Source organism: Marmota monax, unplaced genomic scaffold (assembly GCF_021218885.2).
Source record: "Marmota monax isolate L192 unplaced genomic scaffold, Marmota_monax_Labrador192_F-V1.1 WCK01_AAM20220418_F8-fsc00129, whole genome shotgun sequence".
Taxonomy (NCBI): Eukaryota; Metazoa; Chordata; class Mammalia; order Rodentia; family Sciuridae; genus Marmota; species Marmota monax.
Window position 1 is genome coordinate 486,296 of NW_026693811.1, and position 16,456 is coordinate 502,751.

The 16,456-nt window shown below is 41.8% G+C and overlaps 1 protein-coding gene across 16 annotated transcripts in view; it reads left to right on the plus strand.

Moving 5' to 3' along the window:
- Tanc1 (tetratricopeptide repeat, ankyrin repeat and coiled-coil containing 1) overlaps positions 1–16,456 on the plus strand; it is a 226,806-nt gene that overhangs the window by 128,444 nt on the left and 81,906 nt on the right. For 11 of the 16 annotated variants that reach the window (XM_058584924.1, XM_058584925.1, XM_058584927.1 and 8 more), the window contains one exon: positions 10,786–10,890. The exons of 4 other annotated variants lie outside the window; for them this stretch is intronic. In XM_058584924.1, the coding sequence (XP_058440907.1) occupies positions 10,786–10,890 (105 nt within the window). Of the gene's footprint in view, positions 1–10,785; positions 10,891–11,498; positions 12,822–16,456 lie in introns of those variants that run through there. One more of the 16 variants, XM_046462315.2, reaches the window with a different exon arrangement.

The window sequence follows — 16,456 nt, forward strand, 5'->3', positions numbered from 1 at the left end:
GTAATATTTGCATATTCATGATGAGATATCTTTGGGATATCTAAATAAAGTAGGCTAAACACAAAAAATTTGTTTCATATACCACATACACAGCCATATACACAGAACCTGAAGATAATTGTGCACGATATTTTTAGTGTACTTGCTTTTTTTTTTGTACAGGGATTGAACTTGGGGACACTCAACCACTGAGCCAATCTTCAGCCCTATTTTGTATTTTATTTAGAGACGGGGTCTCACTGAGTTGCTTGCTGCCTTGCTTTTGCTGAGGCTGGCTTTGACCTCAAGATCCTCTTGCCTCAGCCTCCCAAACTGCTGGGGTTACAGGTGGGCACCACCGTGTCCAGCTTGCACTTGCATTTTGATTGACTGATTACATAAGATCAGGTATAGAATTTGCTTATGACATCATTTCTGTGCTGCAAAAATCCAGATTTTGGAATAGTTTTAATTTTGCATTTTTGGATTAGAGATGCTCAATGTATGATTTTTACAAACCTAATGAAACCAGTTTCAGGTATTATATTCTTTATGGGAAACTATAATTACTACCAAAAGTTACAGGAGGTAAGGGCCAGAGGCTTCCTCCTTATTTACTCACTACCAGGTATGAATGAGAAAAATGCTTCGCCTGAGTTCGCCCATATGGAGCTTTATCAGACTGCCACCCTGCGGCCACACAACCTGCTCCATGTGCCTGGTGAAGTCCCAGCTCTATCCTTTTCAGGGATGAGTGCTCTGAAAGCACCTTGCATCCAGTGTTTACCTGTAGTACCTAGGACAGTCTTGCAGTGTGTTAGTGTTCTATTGCTGCCCTAAGAAACTGCTACAAATGTATCAGTTTAAAACAAATTTATTATCTCAAAATTCTCTACAAGTTCAGGCATGATGTGGTACAGCTAGCTCTTTGTTCAGAGTTTCACAAGGCCAAAGTCAAGATGGAAGCCAGGTTGCATTCCTTTAAGGTTCAGTGGAAGGGACACTTCCAAATCAGTCAAGTGGGCAGAATTGAGGTCCATGGTACTGTAGAATTAAGGTCACTTTCTCCTTATTGGCCATTGGCTGGGGATCAGTCTCAGTTTTTAGAGACTGTCTGCATTCCTTAGTTTGTGGCTTTTTTTCCTTCATCTTCAAAGCCAGCAGGGTGTCCAGTCCAGAAGGGTGCAGAATCCTCACCATTTGAATCTCTCTTCCCTCCCCCTTCTACCTTCTCTCTCCTTTGCCTGACTTCTGCTTTTAAGGGTTCATAAATTACATTGGACACCCCCTGATAATTCAGGATAATTTTACTTTAAGGGCAGCTAATCAGTAACCTCAAGTCTTAATTCCATTTGCAGAATCCCTTCCCAACAGTACTGAGATTTTTGATTCAGTATTGAGGGGACCAGAATCTTAGAGTGACATCCTCAGATTCTGCCTGAGGCAGGCAGAATATTCTGGTTATCCTGCCATTTTTCATCAGGGACCTAAGTATTCCCAGGAATCAGAGATTGGCCCTGCCAGTTTGCTTATCAAGGCTCAGGCACTATTCCTACTTATAGCTCTATATTCCTGAGGGTCTGCCAGATTTTTAAACTGATTAATACAAAAGTCATAGCATGTTTGTGACATTTCTAGCCAATTCCTTTACCAATCACAGATACCATTAATTTCACCACTGAAGACAAATTTTCAGCAACCATAATGTTAACTAACAAAATTAGTAATTTAATTTAAAAGCCCATTTCTGACCTAAAATATGCTAATTAATGTAACTGCTTTTAGTTGGTGGCAAGGACAACTGACTGGCTGGCTTATAGCAATCTCTCTTTCTCTTTCTCTCTTTTTTTCTCGGTCTTTGGTGCTGGGGATTGAATTTATGGGTGCTCTACCACTGAACTATATCCCCAGTCTTTTTTTTGAGGGGGCGGGGTAGTGGGGATTGGACTCAGGGTCACTTGACCACTGAGCCACATCTCCAGTCCTATTTTGTATTTTATTTAGAGACAGGGTCTCACTGAGTTGCTTAGCGCCTCACTTTTGCCGAGGGTAGTTTTGAACTCCGGATCCTCCTGCCTCCGCCTCCCGAGCCGCTGGGATTACAGGCATGTGTCACCACACCTGGGCCCACTCTGTTTTATTTCATATTTTGATATAGGGTCACTATGTTATGGAGGCTAAATTTGAACATGTGATTTTTCTACATTGGCTCTTGAGTTGCTGAAATTACAGGCCAGCACCACCACACCCGGCTTGCAGCACCATCTGATCAATATCTCCTTTTGATCAAAAGCAAGTTAACAACTCCTGGAATCAGTATTCCAGATTAAGACAGCTAATCACCTTTAGGCAGTATATTAAAGCTACTGACATAAATTTATATCACACTGGTTATAAGGAGTTGTTTTGAGATAAACTTCACTTGTATTAAAATTTTTTTCCTTATTCATTGAATTCTTCTGGAGAACTGGGCTATGTCTTTGGGTCTTACTGGCATGTGATGGAGAGATCTGTGAAGTAAATAAGTGAATTAATGCATTTCCTTGTTTTAATGGATAATCAACCAATTTAGGTACTGTATAGGAACAGCATGACATAAAACTGCATTGAAAGAAAATGGAAAAATGACTCGTTAGTATTGTACTCATAATACCATAAATATGTCGACTACAGAAAGACTTGAAAATCTTTGTCCACATCTACGTGGCAGTGCCTTGTTGAGGGAAGCTTGGCACCCCTGGATGCACTGTTTCCCGCTGGGCTGAAGCGCAGTAATGACAATGCATGTTGCATCCTCACCAGGGCCTTGCGCACTGTGTGAATGATCAAAGGCTGTTCACCCTCCCCAGTGGACTTCTCAAAATAAAGCATTTGAAATAAGTAAAAGGCTTGTGGAGTGGTGTCGGGTAACTTTTGTATTTCATTCACCATGAGCACCTGTGGTTTTTCTTTCCCTTCTGTTTTTTGTCCCTAGAATTTTGGTTTTAGTTTCCCCAGGTCTCCCCTGTCTTTGGGTGTGGGTGAGGTCACAGTAGTTACCACTGTGTACTGACTGGTTGCCCTTCCCTCCTTGCACAACCCCAGGCCCTTGTGAGAGTGCTTCTGGAAATTTCTGGATGTCCTAAGGTGGTACATCTGCTGGGGCAGCCAGCACACTTCTCTCCCGATGCCCTGTATCAGCACCCAGTACCCTAGGTGTTTTGGGACAGAGGACTAATGCTGCCTTTGTCCCTCCCTGAAGTAGAGAGAGCCATCTTAAGCAGCATTTTTGGTTTTTATTTACAGCCCCTGCTTCTTATAGGAGAAATCCAAGTAATAGATACTGTGCTGTGCCTGAAATTGCCCTCTTCTCTGGCCAAGGCTTTCCAACTGGGTTGATTCCTTGTCATGGCCCCTCCTTCTCTCAGAATGATTCCTCCTAAGAGGCTGTCACCCCTAATAGTTTGCATCTGTGGGCAGTCCACCAGTTCTCCAGGCCTGAAGCCTTAATTAAGCCAGGTCTTCCCTGAATCAGTCCAAAATTATATGTCTTCCTAACACACATTCTCTTTTGGGTTGCAGTAGGGAGAGGAGTCAGACTTTAGAAGCTCTGTCTGGATATCTTGCTCTAAAAATCTAAGACTCAACCCAGAATGGTGGCATATGTCCATAATCCCAGTTACTCAGGAGGCAGAGACAGGAGGATTGCAAATTTGAGGCCAACTGGAAAACCAGACCCTGTCTCAAAATAAAAAAGGCTGGGGATGTAGCTCAGTGGTAGAGCCTTTGTCAAGCATGCATGAAGCCCTGGTTTGATCCCCAGCACTGAATTAAAAATAAGATAAATTTTTTTAAAAATCCAAGTCTCTGATCTGCTAGTTATTACAGTTTAGCATTTGGAATTGGCTATTAAATGACATTTGCTTTAGAGGTAAAGATTTCCCTCTCCCCAAAATCCTTACTCCTTTCCTTTTCTTCATCTTCTCAACATTTTTCAATGTGAAATGAAAACCTAGACCAGAAAAAAAATTGACAGGAACCTTTACTGTGAAAGTTCAACATACTAAAATATCCCTAAAATGATTAATAACCTAAAGCATCACTTTTCATAGTTTCTAGATGGGTGAAAAATGTAAGATCTACTTTAAATGCTGTAAGTAGCCTGAGGTATTCTGTATCCCAAATATTGCATGTATATGTATAATTATTTTTAACTGAAACACTCAGAAATGAAAAGTAACCCCTGCCCTTCTTTCACTCATTGCCTGGAGATAAAGCCCAGTTTGGTTTTTCCTTACTATCCCCCTTTTAAAAAATATTCCTTATATGGCAGTTTCTAAGCAGTAGAATAGCTGTGTGATTAAAATGTCAAAAACAGTAAGAAAACTGGCCGCTGGGGAAAGTGTATTTGGAGATTTACGTAAAGACAGAATCCTGAATGGAGAGTGCTCAGCCTTCAAGGTTGCAGAACAATGATTAAGGGCAGATTCTGGCCCCTTCCTTCCAAATGGACACCTGGCCCTTTTTTGTGATTGAAGGAGTGACAGCAGCTGTTCCTTTGCAAACGGCCTCTTGGTACCTGCAGGTTTATAGGTTTATGGCTGTTAAACATTTGTTTCTTTTTTTTTTTTAGTACATTTTTTTGTTCCTTTGAATTTTGAGAGCCCCCTTCCCCTGTATCACATAGTGTAGAATTGGTCGTGGGGACTCAGGAATTGAGATGAAGAGAGGGATCTGGGGTAACATGAAGTGGTTTTAATTTATAATTAAGAACAACCCTTATTTATATAGCCTCATCATCTGGGCAAGGCTCTGGCCATGGCCACCAGACCCCTCTGACCTGCCAGGAGGGTGGTTAGTGTGGTCTTCCTTAGAGGCCATTCTTTCTACTAGAGTATGGTCCTGGCCCTACTTCAGTGTAGTAAGGCTCCCAGGAGGCCTGTGCACAGGACAGCTGGGAAAGCTGCTTGACGCAATGCCCTTGAGGGTCAGCTGCCCAGGAGTACTGGGAGGTGAGGCATCAGCAAGGGAAACACATCTGCTCACCCTCATACCTGGAAGTCTTGTCTTGTTCTTGTCTTAAAACCTAGGGAGTAGCAAGAATATATGCTTTCTGGGCAGTGATTCTACGTATTCTGTTCAGTTTAGTATGGAAAACAAGTGGGGTTTCCTTTTTCTGTTTTGTTTTTGGTGGTTGTTTGCTTGCAGTGCTAGAGATTAACCCCGGGGGGCCTTTCACATGCCAGTCAAGGTGCTGTACCACTAAACTAGATCCCCAGCGCCCACCTAACCCCTTCTTAAGTTTGTTTTTTGTTTGTGCATATATAATCTTTTCTCTTTCTGCTGGGGATGGAACCCAGGGCCTCATGTATGCTCGTCGGGTACTCTACCACTGAGCTACACCCCCAGCCCTTGATACTGGTGGTTATCAGTGAGGAGTCCTGCTTCCTCACATGTGGAAGTTTGAACATTAGAGAAGCATGTCGAGGCAAGCATATAAAGCAGGGTTTATTTTAAAAGGGGTAACACAGACTTCTCCCCGGAGGGAGAAGGGTGTCATAGCTGGCATCCTGGTATTCCAAGAAGCAAGGTGTTCTGCCCTTTTTATACGCCCCAGGCTTCCTTTGTTCTCCTGCCCTCTTCCTCTTATCTTTCTCCTTCCTGTGTCTGTGACTAGGCCCAGGAACGCTTGGTGGGATGGCCAGAAGGTGGGAATCAGGTGGGCTGAAGGGGGAAGGGCAGGATGGAGCAGCCCAGGACACATTAATTAACAACCTATGGCTCGCTGTAGGGAGGGGACAGTTTACCCTGGCAACAGGCCTGTAGCAGGGGCAGGTTCTTGATATGGGTGGAGGAAGAGCTCTGAAGGAATTAACATTTCAGTCCTTCAGAGGACAATCTCCAACTTCTCTGATTCACTCAAATTGGCCTCCTTTATCAACCTGACTCTATTTACCTATCTATGCTGACTGCCTGTCTAATTCTGGCTTCACCCTAATTCGGAAAATTTAATCTCATAACTCTTGGTTTATGTAAACAGGGGAAATTATTTTACTTTAAAGTAGCTTATGCTAAGGGATGAATTTTGGTTTTTTGTTTGTTAATAAACAAAAAGCTGTGTGTGGAAGGGTGTTAGTACTTTTCCTTGAGTAAGGGAGTTTAGAGGAGAAGGGCTTTTCAGTTTGGGTCTCTGTTGATTAGCAGTGTAGCTGCTTCATTTAGGGGGATTTTTTTTTTTTTGTATGGGTGGTACAAGAATCAATATCACTGTGGTTTGGTGGATGGCCATTTAAGTGTCAGATCAGCACCTGGTTGATGGCATTGGGTCCTAACTGCTGTGGCCTCCGGTGTACTCACTCTGCAGCTGCAGCCTGCTCTGCTGGCCACATCCTGGACTCTGCATGTCCCTCGTCACAGTATACCCTTGTGTAGCAGATACAGTACCACTTTTCTTTCTGAGAAATGTTTCTTCTTTTTTTTTTTCTGACTCTTCAGAGTCCCTATTTGAATCTCTTTCCATTACTGTCATGCTGTCTTTCCCAGTTAGGGCCTATCTGGAGATCCTTGGCTCCACATTTGTCTGTAAGTATAGTGTGCTAAAAAGCTGATTGAGTGGGGTGTGTGTGTAGGAGATAGACCATGCTATAGCTCGGCTGTCAGGGGTCTGCCATTTCTTTTTCTTTTTTTTGTGGGGGGGGGGGTCCATGTGATCATTGACAGATCTGTTCTCTTGCTGTATTTCCCCAGAGGGGAATCCTCCAGTCTCTTCCAACCTTGTTGTATAAACTCGACTGTCTGTTCCCACAGCTGTGTGGGCAGCAGGGGGATGCAAGCATCTTGGGTGGGCCCACCAGCCTGTGCACAGAGTTTTTGTTAATCCTACTTTTCCAGTTTAGTTCTTGAGTCTTCAGGGTCTTAAAATTCAGCCTTTCCGAAGAATAAACTCAGCCTCTGGGATGACAGCACAAATGCTCTTGTCTTGGGAAGAGACTGGGGGGGTCTGACTTTTCCTTTAATACATTGGCCTAGCCTGTAGGCCTTCATAGGGCCCCAGGCCTGCGCCAGCCCCCAGCACTGCTTCCCCAGCACGCAGCTTTTGTGCTTTGCTCAGTCCCCTACTCCTTGGCAATCTGCTTCCCACTTTCAGAGGTCTGTTTCTTGCCTGTGGCCATCTTCTTTTTCCACCAATCTCTCTTAAATCCCTTTATTGCAGCTTCAGTGGTGGTTCAGGAGGGAGCAGAGAGGCAAACTAGCGTTCATCTGCTCTGTTTCATGAAAAGTACGCACAGATTCTCTAATGAGCAGTAGGGGAGAGGGGAGAATAAAACCTCTATGGCTATAAATTTATCTTGTTTTATAGCATTTTAGGTTCAGCTCTTGGTGAAAAGCAATTTAAATAAAAGGTTCAAGTTGGAGAAGAGTTGTTTATATTCACTTCATAATATTTCAACTCCTAGTAAATGTTAGGGGGAGATTGGAGACAAGTAGGATGGAGAAAAGATTTGCTTGCCTAAACAGCCGGGATCTTTGGATGACTGGGTGGTGGAAGGTTCCAGGGCTCTGGGTTTTTCTGGAATTGTATGTTTAATCTAGATTTCGTAGTGTTTTAAGTGCTGAGTTGGGGTTTATTGAGTGGACTTCAAAACTGCACAGACCAGAATTTGAATTCCTTCCTGCTTTGCTATATGTGGGCCTTGAGCAAATTGTTGAACTTGTTCAAACCTCAGTTTCCTGACCTAAAAATGGGGGAAATTATGCTCTTCTCCCAAAGTTACTAGGAATGAATGGAAAAATGCATTTAAGTGCTGGGCCTTGTGTGACCAGTGAATGCATATTTTATTTACTTTGGTCTACTCTGGCTCTCCTTTGCTGTCTGGTGTTATTTATTATTTAATATGCATGGAAACTAGATTGGCCTGGTCTATGACCTCATGAATTTTCCCCTTTTTGTGGGAGGCTCACATTCTTGTCTTTAACTTTGCAACATACTAAGGCCTGAATAAGGGGATGCTGAGAAGGGGATGGAACAGTATTTGAACCTTGGTCTGTCCAAGTCCAGAATCACTGCTCTCAAAGTCCTGACTCCTTGATGTGGATCCTTTCTTAGTGCTTGCCTCTGAGTAGAACCATCACAGACGATTAGATGGAAAGGCATGGATGCTTTCTGAAGGCTCTGGGTTCCGTGTTCCAGCTATTCATAATAACCATTTTGTATTTTCATATAAAATAGCCTATATTTTTAAGAAAGTACTTACTAGCCAGATGTGGTGGCACACATTTGAAATCCCAGCGACAGGGAGGCTGAGGCAAGAGGATAGCATGTGTAAGGCCAGTCTTAGCAACTTAGTGATCCTATCTCAAAATAAAAAATAAAGCTGGGGGTGTAGCTCAGTGATAAAGTGCTCCTTTACCTAGTACCCCCAAAAGTATTTACTATAAGAGACTCTCAAAAGTAAAAAGTATTTACTATAAGTATTTTTGAAGGATGCATTGGGTGATAGATTAAAGCCTGGAAGCAGATCTCTTTGGATTTGCTGTTGTCTCCATCCCGAAGAGTGCAGGTGAGCTCTACCTGTATCTCTAGAGCAGTAAGTATGACCACTGGTTGTGGTCTTCAGACCATAAAGGACTTTACCTCCTTTAAAAGGAAGAAGAAAGGAAACAAAGGTGTGCATAGTACGAACCAAAGTTGCACATGGTACTCCTTTGTATATTTACTGGTTCTGTTTTTCTGTCCTGCTCAGGCCTTTTCCTGGGTCTGTCTCTTCCATAGAAAATTCCATAGCAAATTCCCCCATGCATATTTATATGTGGATATATGCGTGTTTTAGATAACATCTGGATACTGAGGCAGAGTTTCCATTCCCCACTTAGAACGTATTTTCCCCTACCCTCTGTAACCATTAACCTTAAAAGAAATTCCCTCTCTGATGGGGTTAAATAAATTATGAAGACAGATTCTTGATTAATACTACATTAGTCATTTAAAAATCATGGTTTCTGAAGTTAGAAATAGCATCCTTATTTGTGAAGCAACCTCTTTGATAATGTGCTGCATCTTTAAATAGGCTACATTATCACTGGCTGGGAATTGGATTATTTTTCTAGTAGTATATATGCTTTTGCAATAAACCTTTAGATGGCAGCATCTCTCACCATAAACTATAATTTCAACAGAAGCTCACAGATGTACCTGGTGTTTGAGATAGAAGGATGCTCAGAGTCTGCCCATGTCACCCCTTCACTGTGTGAGGATGGAGAAGAATCCTGGGATGTCCACATAGTAGCTCAGGGCTGCACAGAGGGCAGAGCCACAGACCCCTCCCTGGACCTCTTTCCATCACCCCCTCCTCTTAGTGATGCAAAATGTTTCTATCACCGTGGCCTTGTTAAAATTATAAGGCAGTCACAGAGTCAAGTGGGTGTTTCTGGATCAGAAAGGAATATCGTATTTGGAAGAAGCAGATAGAATCTGGGAATTCTTTTGGCTTTTTAAGCTATTTTAATTAGGTATGACTCATATACCTGTAATTCACATATAATTCATCCACTTAAAAGTATTCAGTGCAGTTTTTATCATGTTCACAAAGTTATATAAATGATTGCCACAATTTAATTTTAGAACATTGTATTATTCCCAAAAGAATTCCCTTCGTCATCCCCCCAGGAGCCAGCGTATCCTCAATCAACCTCAGGCGAACACTCAAACCTTTCATTTCTATAGGTTTGCCTCTTCCCGACATCACACATGAGCAGAATCACATACTAGGTGGTCTTTGGTGCCTGGCTTCTTTCATTTAGCATAATTTTTAGGTTTCATGTCACAGCATGAATGGGTGCTTCATTCCTTTTATTTCCCAACAGTATTCCAGTGTGTGGCTATACACATCCTGTTTCATCAGTCAGTGGGCCTCTGGCTATTTCAAATAATGCCACTATGAATGTATGTGTACAGGTGTGAACATATATTCACACAGGAGTGGAATTGCTGGCTGTGTGGTGACTTTGTGTAACCTTCTGTGCCGAACTGTTTCGTAAAGGTCTTCATCCTTGTCCCTTTCCAGCAGCAATGAGTTGAGGGCTCCTTCTGGTCTTATTAAGAATTCCAGATCTTCTGCTGATAAGGTGGGGCCATGGGGAGATGAGACCCTCAGTTTCTCTTGTGTCCAGAGCTGTAGCTAGTCTGACTATCTGGCCATTCAGAGGTAGCTCTTTCAGCCTCCAGAAAGTCTCATCTTGTGGGCCCCTCACAGTCACTGTACGTCACCAGCCTGATAAGATGCCTTCATGCAACGGCTGCACAGAGCCTGTTGATATTACAGCTGGCTGTTTGTAGTCTTTGCCTTCCAACTTTGGAGATACCAAGCAATGAAATCATCTTCATCCCAGTTAGAGGAAAATGATATGTGTGTGTGTGTGTTCATATACATATATACATACATACACACACATTTATATATATTTTATATATATATGTATGTATGTATATAAGAAATCCATAAAACCTTCACCACAGGCTATCCAGGTTTGGACATGTCAAAATCACCTCCTTGACACACAGTGAAGACAGCTGTAGAGACTTCAGAGTGGGGGGACCAGGTTTCGTTTTTGCCAGAGTTTACAGTCTCCAAGCTGAGCTTACCCTGTTCAGCAGCCCAGACTGGATGATCACGCATCTGCTCTGAACTGTGTGTGTGTTCATGGGAAGGGAGGAGGCCGGCTCTTCCCTTAGCATATTTGGGTCTTGGTAAGGACACACGCTGTATGTTCTGAAGCTTTGTTTGCATCTGGAAAAAATTAGCCACACTTAGATCTTTCCCACTGCAGGTCCCGTCAGGAAGCCCAAGTATGTGGAAAGCCCCAGGGTGCCTGGAGATACAGTTATAATCCCGTTCCGAGAAGTGTCCAAGCCCACAGAGCCAAGTGAGAATGGTAAGGACATGTTTTCAGTGACTTCTCCCTCCTCCCTTAAGACTGTCTGGAATGGCTCTCTGTGTCTGAGGGAACCTGGAGTACCCCTGCTGGAACACTGCCCTGAACTGAATGTATTTGGGAGGATGTTTTCCTTGGGCAGTTTATAGAGATCTACTTGGCTGGTGTAAATTCTTGGAATTATATATGCAGGGTGACAATAGTTGAGTGATTGTACATGCATTAAGGGTTGGGTCTTGTTTCCTCTGAGTTTGGGGAACATGAAAAGTTAGCTAGTAGATAGCAAGATGTCTTGTTAATACTTTACCATTTTAGAATATTCAGCACCAGGCTTTAGCTGAAAAGCTGAAACTCATGCAAAGCTTATCATAGCTTTCTTAAGGGAATTTGGTAACTTTCAAAAGCCTGTATATATTTTTTTAATCTCTGAAAGTTTTCTTTAGGCGATATGGATGTAGGGACAAAAAATAAAAAATAAAAAATAAAAATCCAAATTGATTGAAACCTTTTCATGAAGACATTTTATCTTGGGGGTGGGGGGGGGGAGGTTTGGTTTCTTTGTCTAAATCCCAAAATAAGCATAACAGGCACTGTGAGCTTGTAGCATGCTGTACATTCATTAATAATTCTTTATTTTTTAAGTCAATTCAAGATTTACCTCTGTGTACTTTTCTGAGGAGTTTGCATCTCACAACTCTATAGACTTTAATTTGGGTGTTTGGATTTTACATCATTTTCCTGCAGAAACAAGAGGTTAAGATTCTTGTCCTATTTTCAGAAGCTAATTTTGCCCCGAGAGTGGACACAAGTTTATGCAGTAATGTTCAAAGAAAACTTAAGAAAGAAAATGCATCCATGTTTTCACTTTGAAATACCAGATCCTCTCCTCAGCCTCATTGTTTGAAGGGGACAGCTCTTCTGTGTTTCAACTTGCATGTGTGTTTTGTGTTTCTGTGATGTTTGGCAGGAAGTAGGATGTGGTAGGAGAGTGGAGTGGAGTGGTGATGAAAAGAGAGCTCAAAATGAGCTGAAAGGGGGGTGTTGGCAGAAGCTGGAATCAGGAAGTTTGGAATGGGTGGAGGAGGAAATGGCATGGGCACGCTGGGCCAGCAAGAGGTGCTGTTGTAGGCATCCTGGCATGAAGTCCACCCTTGTCCTTTCTGGCCAGGCCCCAGTTGTGTGGTAGAAGAGGCTCTTGCCACTGATTTGGGCAGAGCAGGGCGTGGCACTGGGTGTGTGTGAGAAGGTAGAGAATCTACTGTGGTATCTAGTGAGGATAGCCGTGACTGATGAAAGAAGTCTCTTTTGGGTGTACATTTGCGTGTGCAGACCACCTGTTCTGTCATTTCTGTTTTGTGTGTGAAAAGGAAAACAAAAATCAACTCCTGATGTGAATATCTGCCATTGAACTTCCTGAGCTGACTTCACATTTCAGATTAAGCCTGCCATCCCTGCCCCTCATCCACACCTTCCTGTCAAGTCATTGAAACCCTAGCAGATCATGGTGCTGGTGTTGTGACTGGCCAAGACACCATGGTATGACTTCCTCCTCTGTGACTGAGAAAGTTGCTGGGATTTCTGTGTAGGGGACTCCTAAGGCATGAGTGGGAGAGAGAGTTAGGATTTTTATGGCACTAGGAAAGAGGGTTATAAATAGTTACCATTGTCAACTTTTCTCCCCTTGCCCAAGGCAGAATTGGCCCCCTTTCTTGGCAAGAGGAGGTGTTCTTGGGCTTGGCTGTGGTCCGAGCTAAATTCAAGAGCAGCCATTGGCCTGGCTGGAGTGGCCAAAATTTGCATGTGTGCTCACTCCTGAGACCTGAGCTCTCTTACTCAGCCTCTTCAGGACCTTGGCAGCCAAAATTAACGCCATACACGGGCTGCACATACAGGACCTGAGGTTTCCATTTGGGCTCCGATTAAGAAACGTGGTACATTTTCATTTCTTTTAGTGTGGGTTTAGGGGTGGTTCATGATTATGGGCACATGACCTGTGTGAAGACAGCCCTGGTGCTGGCATGAGCTGTAGTAGCTACTCAGTTGGTGAGGTGGAGGTGGTGGTTGCCCAACAGAATTGAACTTGACAGTTAGCAAAGGGTGATGTGCTTTGTAACCCTCATGGAATCTTTTACATTTCAGTGGAGTGAAGACTGCCATATTAAAATATAAATTTTATGCCCAGTTCATTGAACCTAAAGGAGAGGCTTCGGAGCTAAAACTAATTGAGTTTATTAAGCCCAGGCATGTATAGACACATGATGGGCAAACTCTAAGGTTTGGGACCAGCATTGTCTGTTAAGTTTCACTTTAAAATTTGGACTTCTGCTTCCCATACTTCCTTTGGGTATTCTTATTTAAGTCTCTCTGACACTTCCCGGTGCTGTTAATAATAGCATGTCAGTATTCACCAGACTGTGGACAACAGCTCCTTGTGAAATGTCTGCTTTCATGTAGATTTGTGAAATATCAAGTTACTCCTAAATATTTGAAATAGTCTTTTCAGACTATGTTGCCTCACTTTTGCTTTGGTGGCCACGTAGCTATATCAATTTTTAATTCTTGGTTGTTTGAAATTTAAATGGAAGTAAAACAAAACCACTGAGCACTTAAGATTTGTTGATTAATTTATAAGTACTTTTGTTGATGTGTAATTTGTGTGTTAGTTTAGCCATCTGGAAAGTGGGTTCAATTACATGACCTGTGTTTTTTAATTTTTGTTGTTTTTGGAAAGCGAAGAAACTGTTTATTGACGTTTGCATTCACCTGGATACATCTTTAGGAAAAAACATGCTACCATATTTAGTATTTTTATTCTTTTGGTACTGGGGATTGAACTCAGGTACTTTAACACTGAACTACATCTCCAGTCATTTTTACTTTTTATTTGGAGATAGGGTCTCATTAAATTGCTGAGGGTTGGCCTTGAATTTACAATCTTCCTACCCCAACCTCTGAATCCCTGGGATTATAGGAATGTGCCACTGCACTCAGCTTCAGTATTTTTACATATTTTTGAAACACAGAATTTTCTACTCTGGACAGAAAAAAAAAAAAAGATTGACTTAATGAAGTATTAAATACAATACAAATCCCCCTCTTTTTTTTTTCCCCTGTTTAATGGTCCTAAAAAGCTATGTGTCACATAAGATAGGTTCTTTATAAATAAGCTTGCTGTCAATTAAAACAACATATTACTTTTTGTGGGGATATGTCATTTACCCCCCAAACAATACCTCTGCCTTAATGGGAAGGAAAAAAAACCCAAATTAGGACTCACAGCTTTATTTCTTTGAATTAAGGACAACCATCCACATTCACTTAGGGTTGCTTTAATATATCATTAGCAACTTGAGCAAGCTTTGATGAGGAGGGGTGAGAAAGTTTTTAATCTCATGAGTCATTGTTCACTGAAGATCAATCTCAGAATATGACGAAACTTTTTTTTTTTTTTCCTGGTAGTCTGGTTAGCAAATGAAATTGACCCACATGAAACAACAGAATAACTAGATGTAGAAAAGGGGGTCTTTTAAATAATGTTTAAATATTTCATTGATTACTATTTCAGACATTCAAAGATGTAGAGAATGAAAGAGATATAAAGAATCATGGCATTTATCAGCCCATCACCTAGTTAAGAAATAAAACATAACTGTGTATTTCCTCTGATCATTTTATCTTTCCTTTCCCAAGAGGTAACCTTAATTCTGCTTTATCTTTAATTTTTCAGCTTCTTAAAATGGTGACGCGCCATTTAACTAATGGCTGAATAAGATTTAGTTAGATGAGAGTTTAGAAGTGGGCATGCTTGGTATGTGTCCAGTGGGAGAGGGGCTAGAGGTGGAGAAGCCATTCATTCTATATTACCTTCGATAAATATTTTTTAAAAAAATATTTTTATACTGGGAATTGAATCCAGGGTCTTTATTGCTGTGTTACATCTCCAGCCTTTTTTTCCCCTTTAATCTACAAATGTTTTATTTACTACCTCTACTTTTAACAGAGTCTATGCACTTCTAAATATTTAAAAATACTAGATGTTTCAAATAAGGACATAAGTTTGTCCACTCCCTGCCCTTTTTATTTTTTATTTTGAGACAAGATCTTGCTAAGTTGCCAAGGCTGGCTTTGAATTTGGCTTTGAATTTTCCTGTCTCAGCCTCTCGTGTCTGTGTGTTACAGGGGTGCAATACTATGTCTGGCAATATGAATTGAATGTTTAAGCTGTGAAAGGCAGTATAATAGATGCTATTTAAGATGAGTTGTCAAGCGCCTGAGTTGGGGCTCAGTGGTAGAGCGCTTGCCTAGCATGCGTGAGGACTGAGTTCGTTCCCCGGCACTACATAGAAATAAACAAAATAAAGGTATTGTGTTCATTTAACTAAAAAAAAAAATTGTTTAAAGCTAAGTGCCTGTGATCCCAGTAACTCCAATTTTTTATTGTTGGATGTTCAAAACATTACAAATTTCTTGATATATCATATTTCACACTTTGATTCAAGTGGGTTATGAACTCCCATTTTTACCCCATATACAGATTGCAGAATCACATCAGTTACACATCCATTGATTTACATATTGCCATACTAGTGTCTGTTGTGTTCTGCTGCCTTTCCTATCCTCTACTATCCCCCCTCCCCTACCCTCCCCTCCCCTCCCCTCCCTCTACCCCCTCTACTGTCATTCATTTCTCCCCCTTGTATTATTTTTCCCTTTCCCCTCACTTCCTCTTGTATGTACTTTTGTATAACCCTGAGGGTCTCCTTCCATTTCCATGAAATTTCCCTTCTCTCTCCCTTTCCCTCCCACCTCTCATCCCTGTTTAATGTTAATCTTCTTCTCCTGCTCTTCGTCCCTACTCTGTTCTTAGTTATTCTCCTTATATCAAAGAAGACATTTGGCATTTGTTTTTTAGGGATTGGCTAGCTTCACTTAGCATAATCTGCTCTAATGCCATCCATTTCCCTGCAAATTCTATGATTTTGTCATTTTTTAATGCAGAGTAATACTCCATTGTGTATAAATGCCACATTTTTTTTTATCCATTCGACTATTGAAGGGCATCTAGGTTGGTTCCACAGTCTTGCTATTGTGAATTGTGCTGCTATGAACATCGATGTAGCAGTGTCCCTGTAGCATGCTCTTTTTAGGTCTTTAGGGAATAGACCGAGAAGGGGAATAGCTGGGTCAAATGGTGGCTCCATTCCCAGCTTTCCAAGAAATCTCCATACTGCTTTCCAAATTGGCTGCACCAATTTGCAGTCCCACCAGCAATGTACAAGTGTACCCTTTTCCCCACATCCTCGCCAGCACTTGTTGTTGTTTGACTTCATAATGGCTGCCAATCTTACTGGAGTGAGATGGTATCTTAGGGTGGTTTTGATTTGCATTTCTCTGACAGCTAGAGATGGTGAGCATTTTTTCATGTACTTGTTGATTGACTGTATGTCCTCCTCTGAGAAGTGTCTGTTTAGGTCCTTGGCCCATTTGTTGATTGGGTTGTTTGTTTTCTTATTGTCTAATTTTTTGAGTTCTTTGTATACTCTGGATATTAGGGCTCTATCTGAAG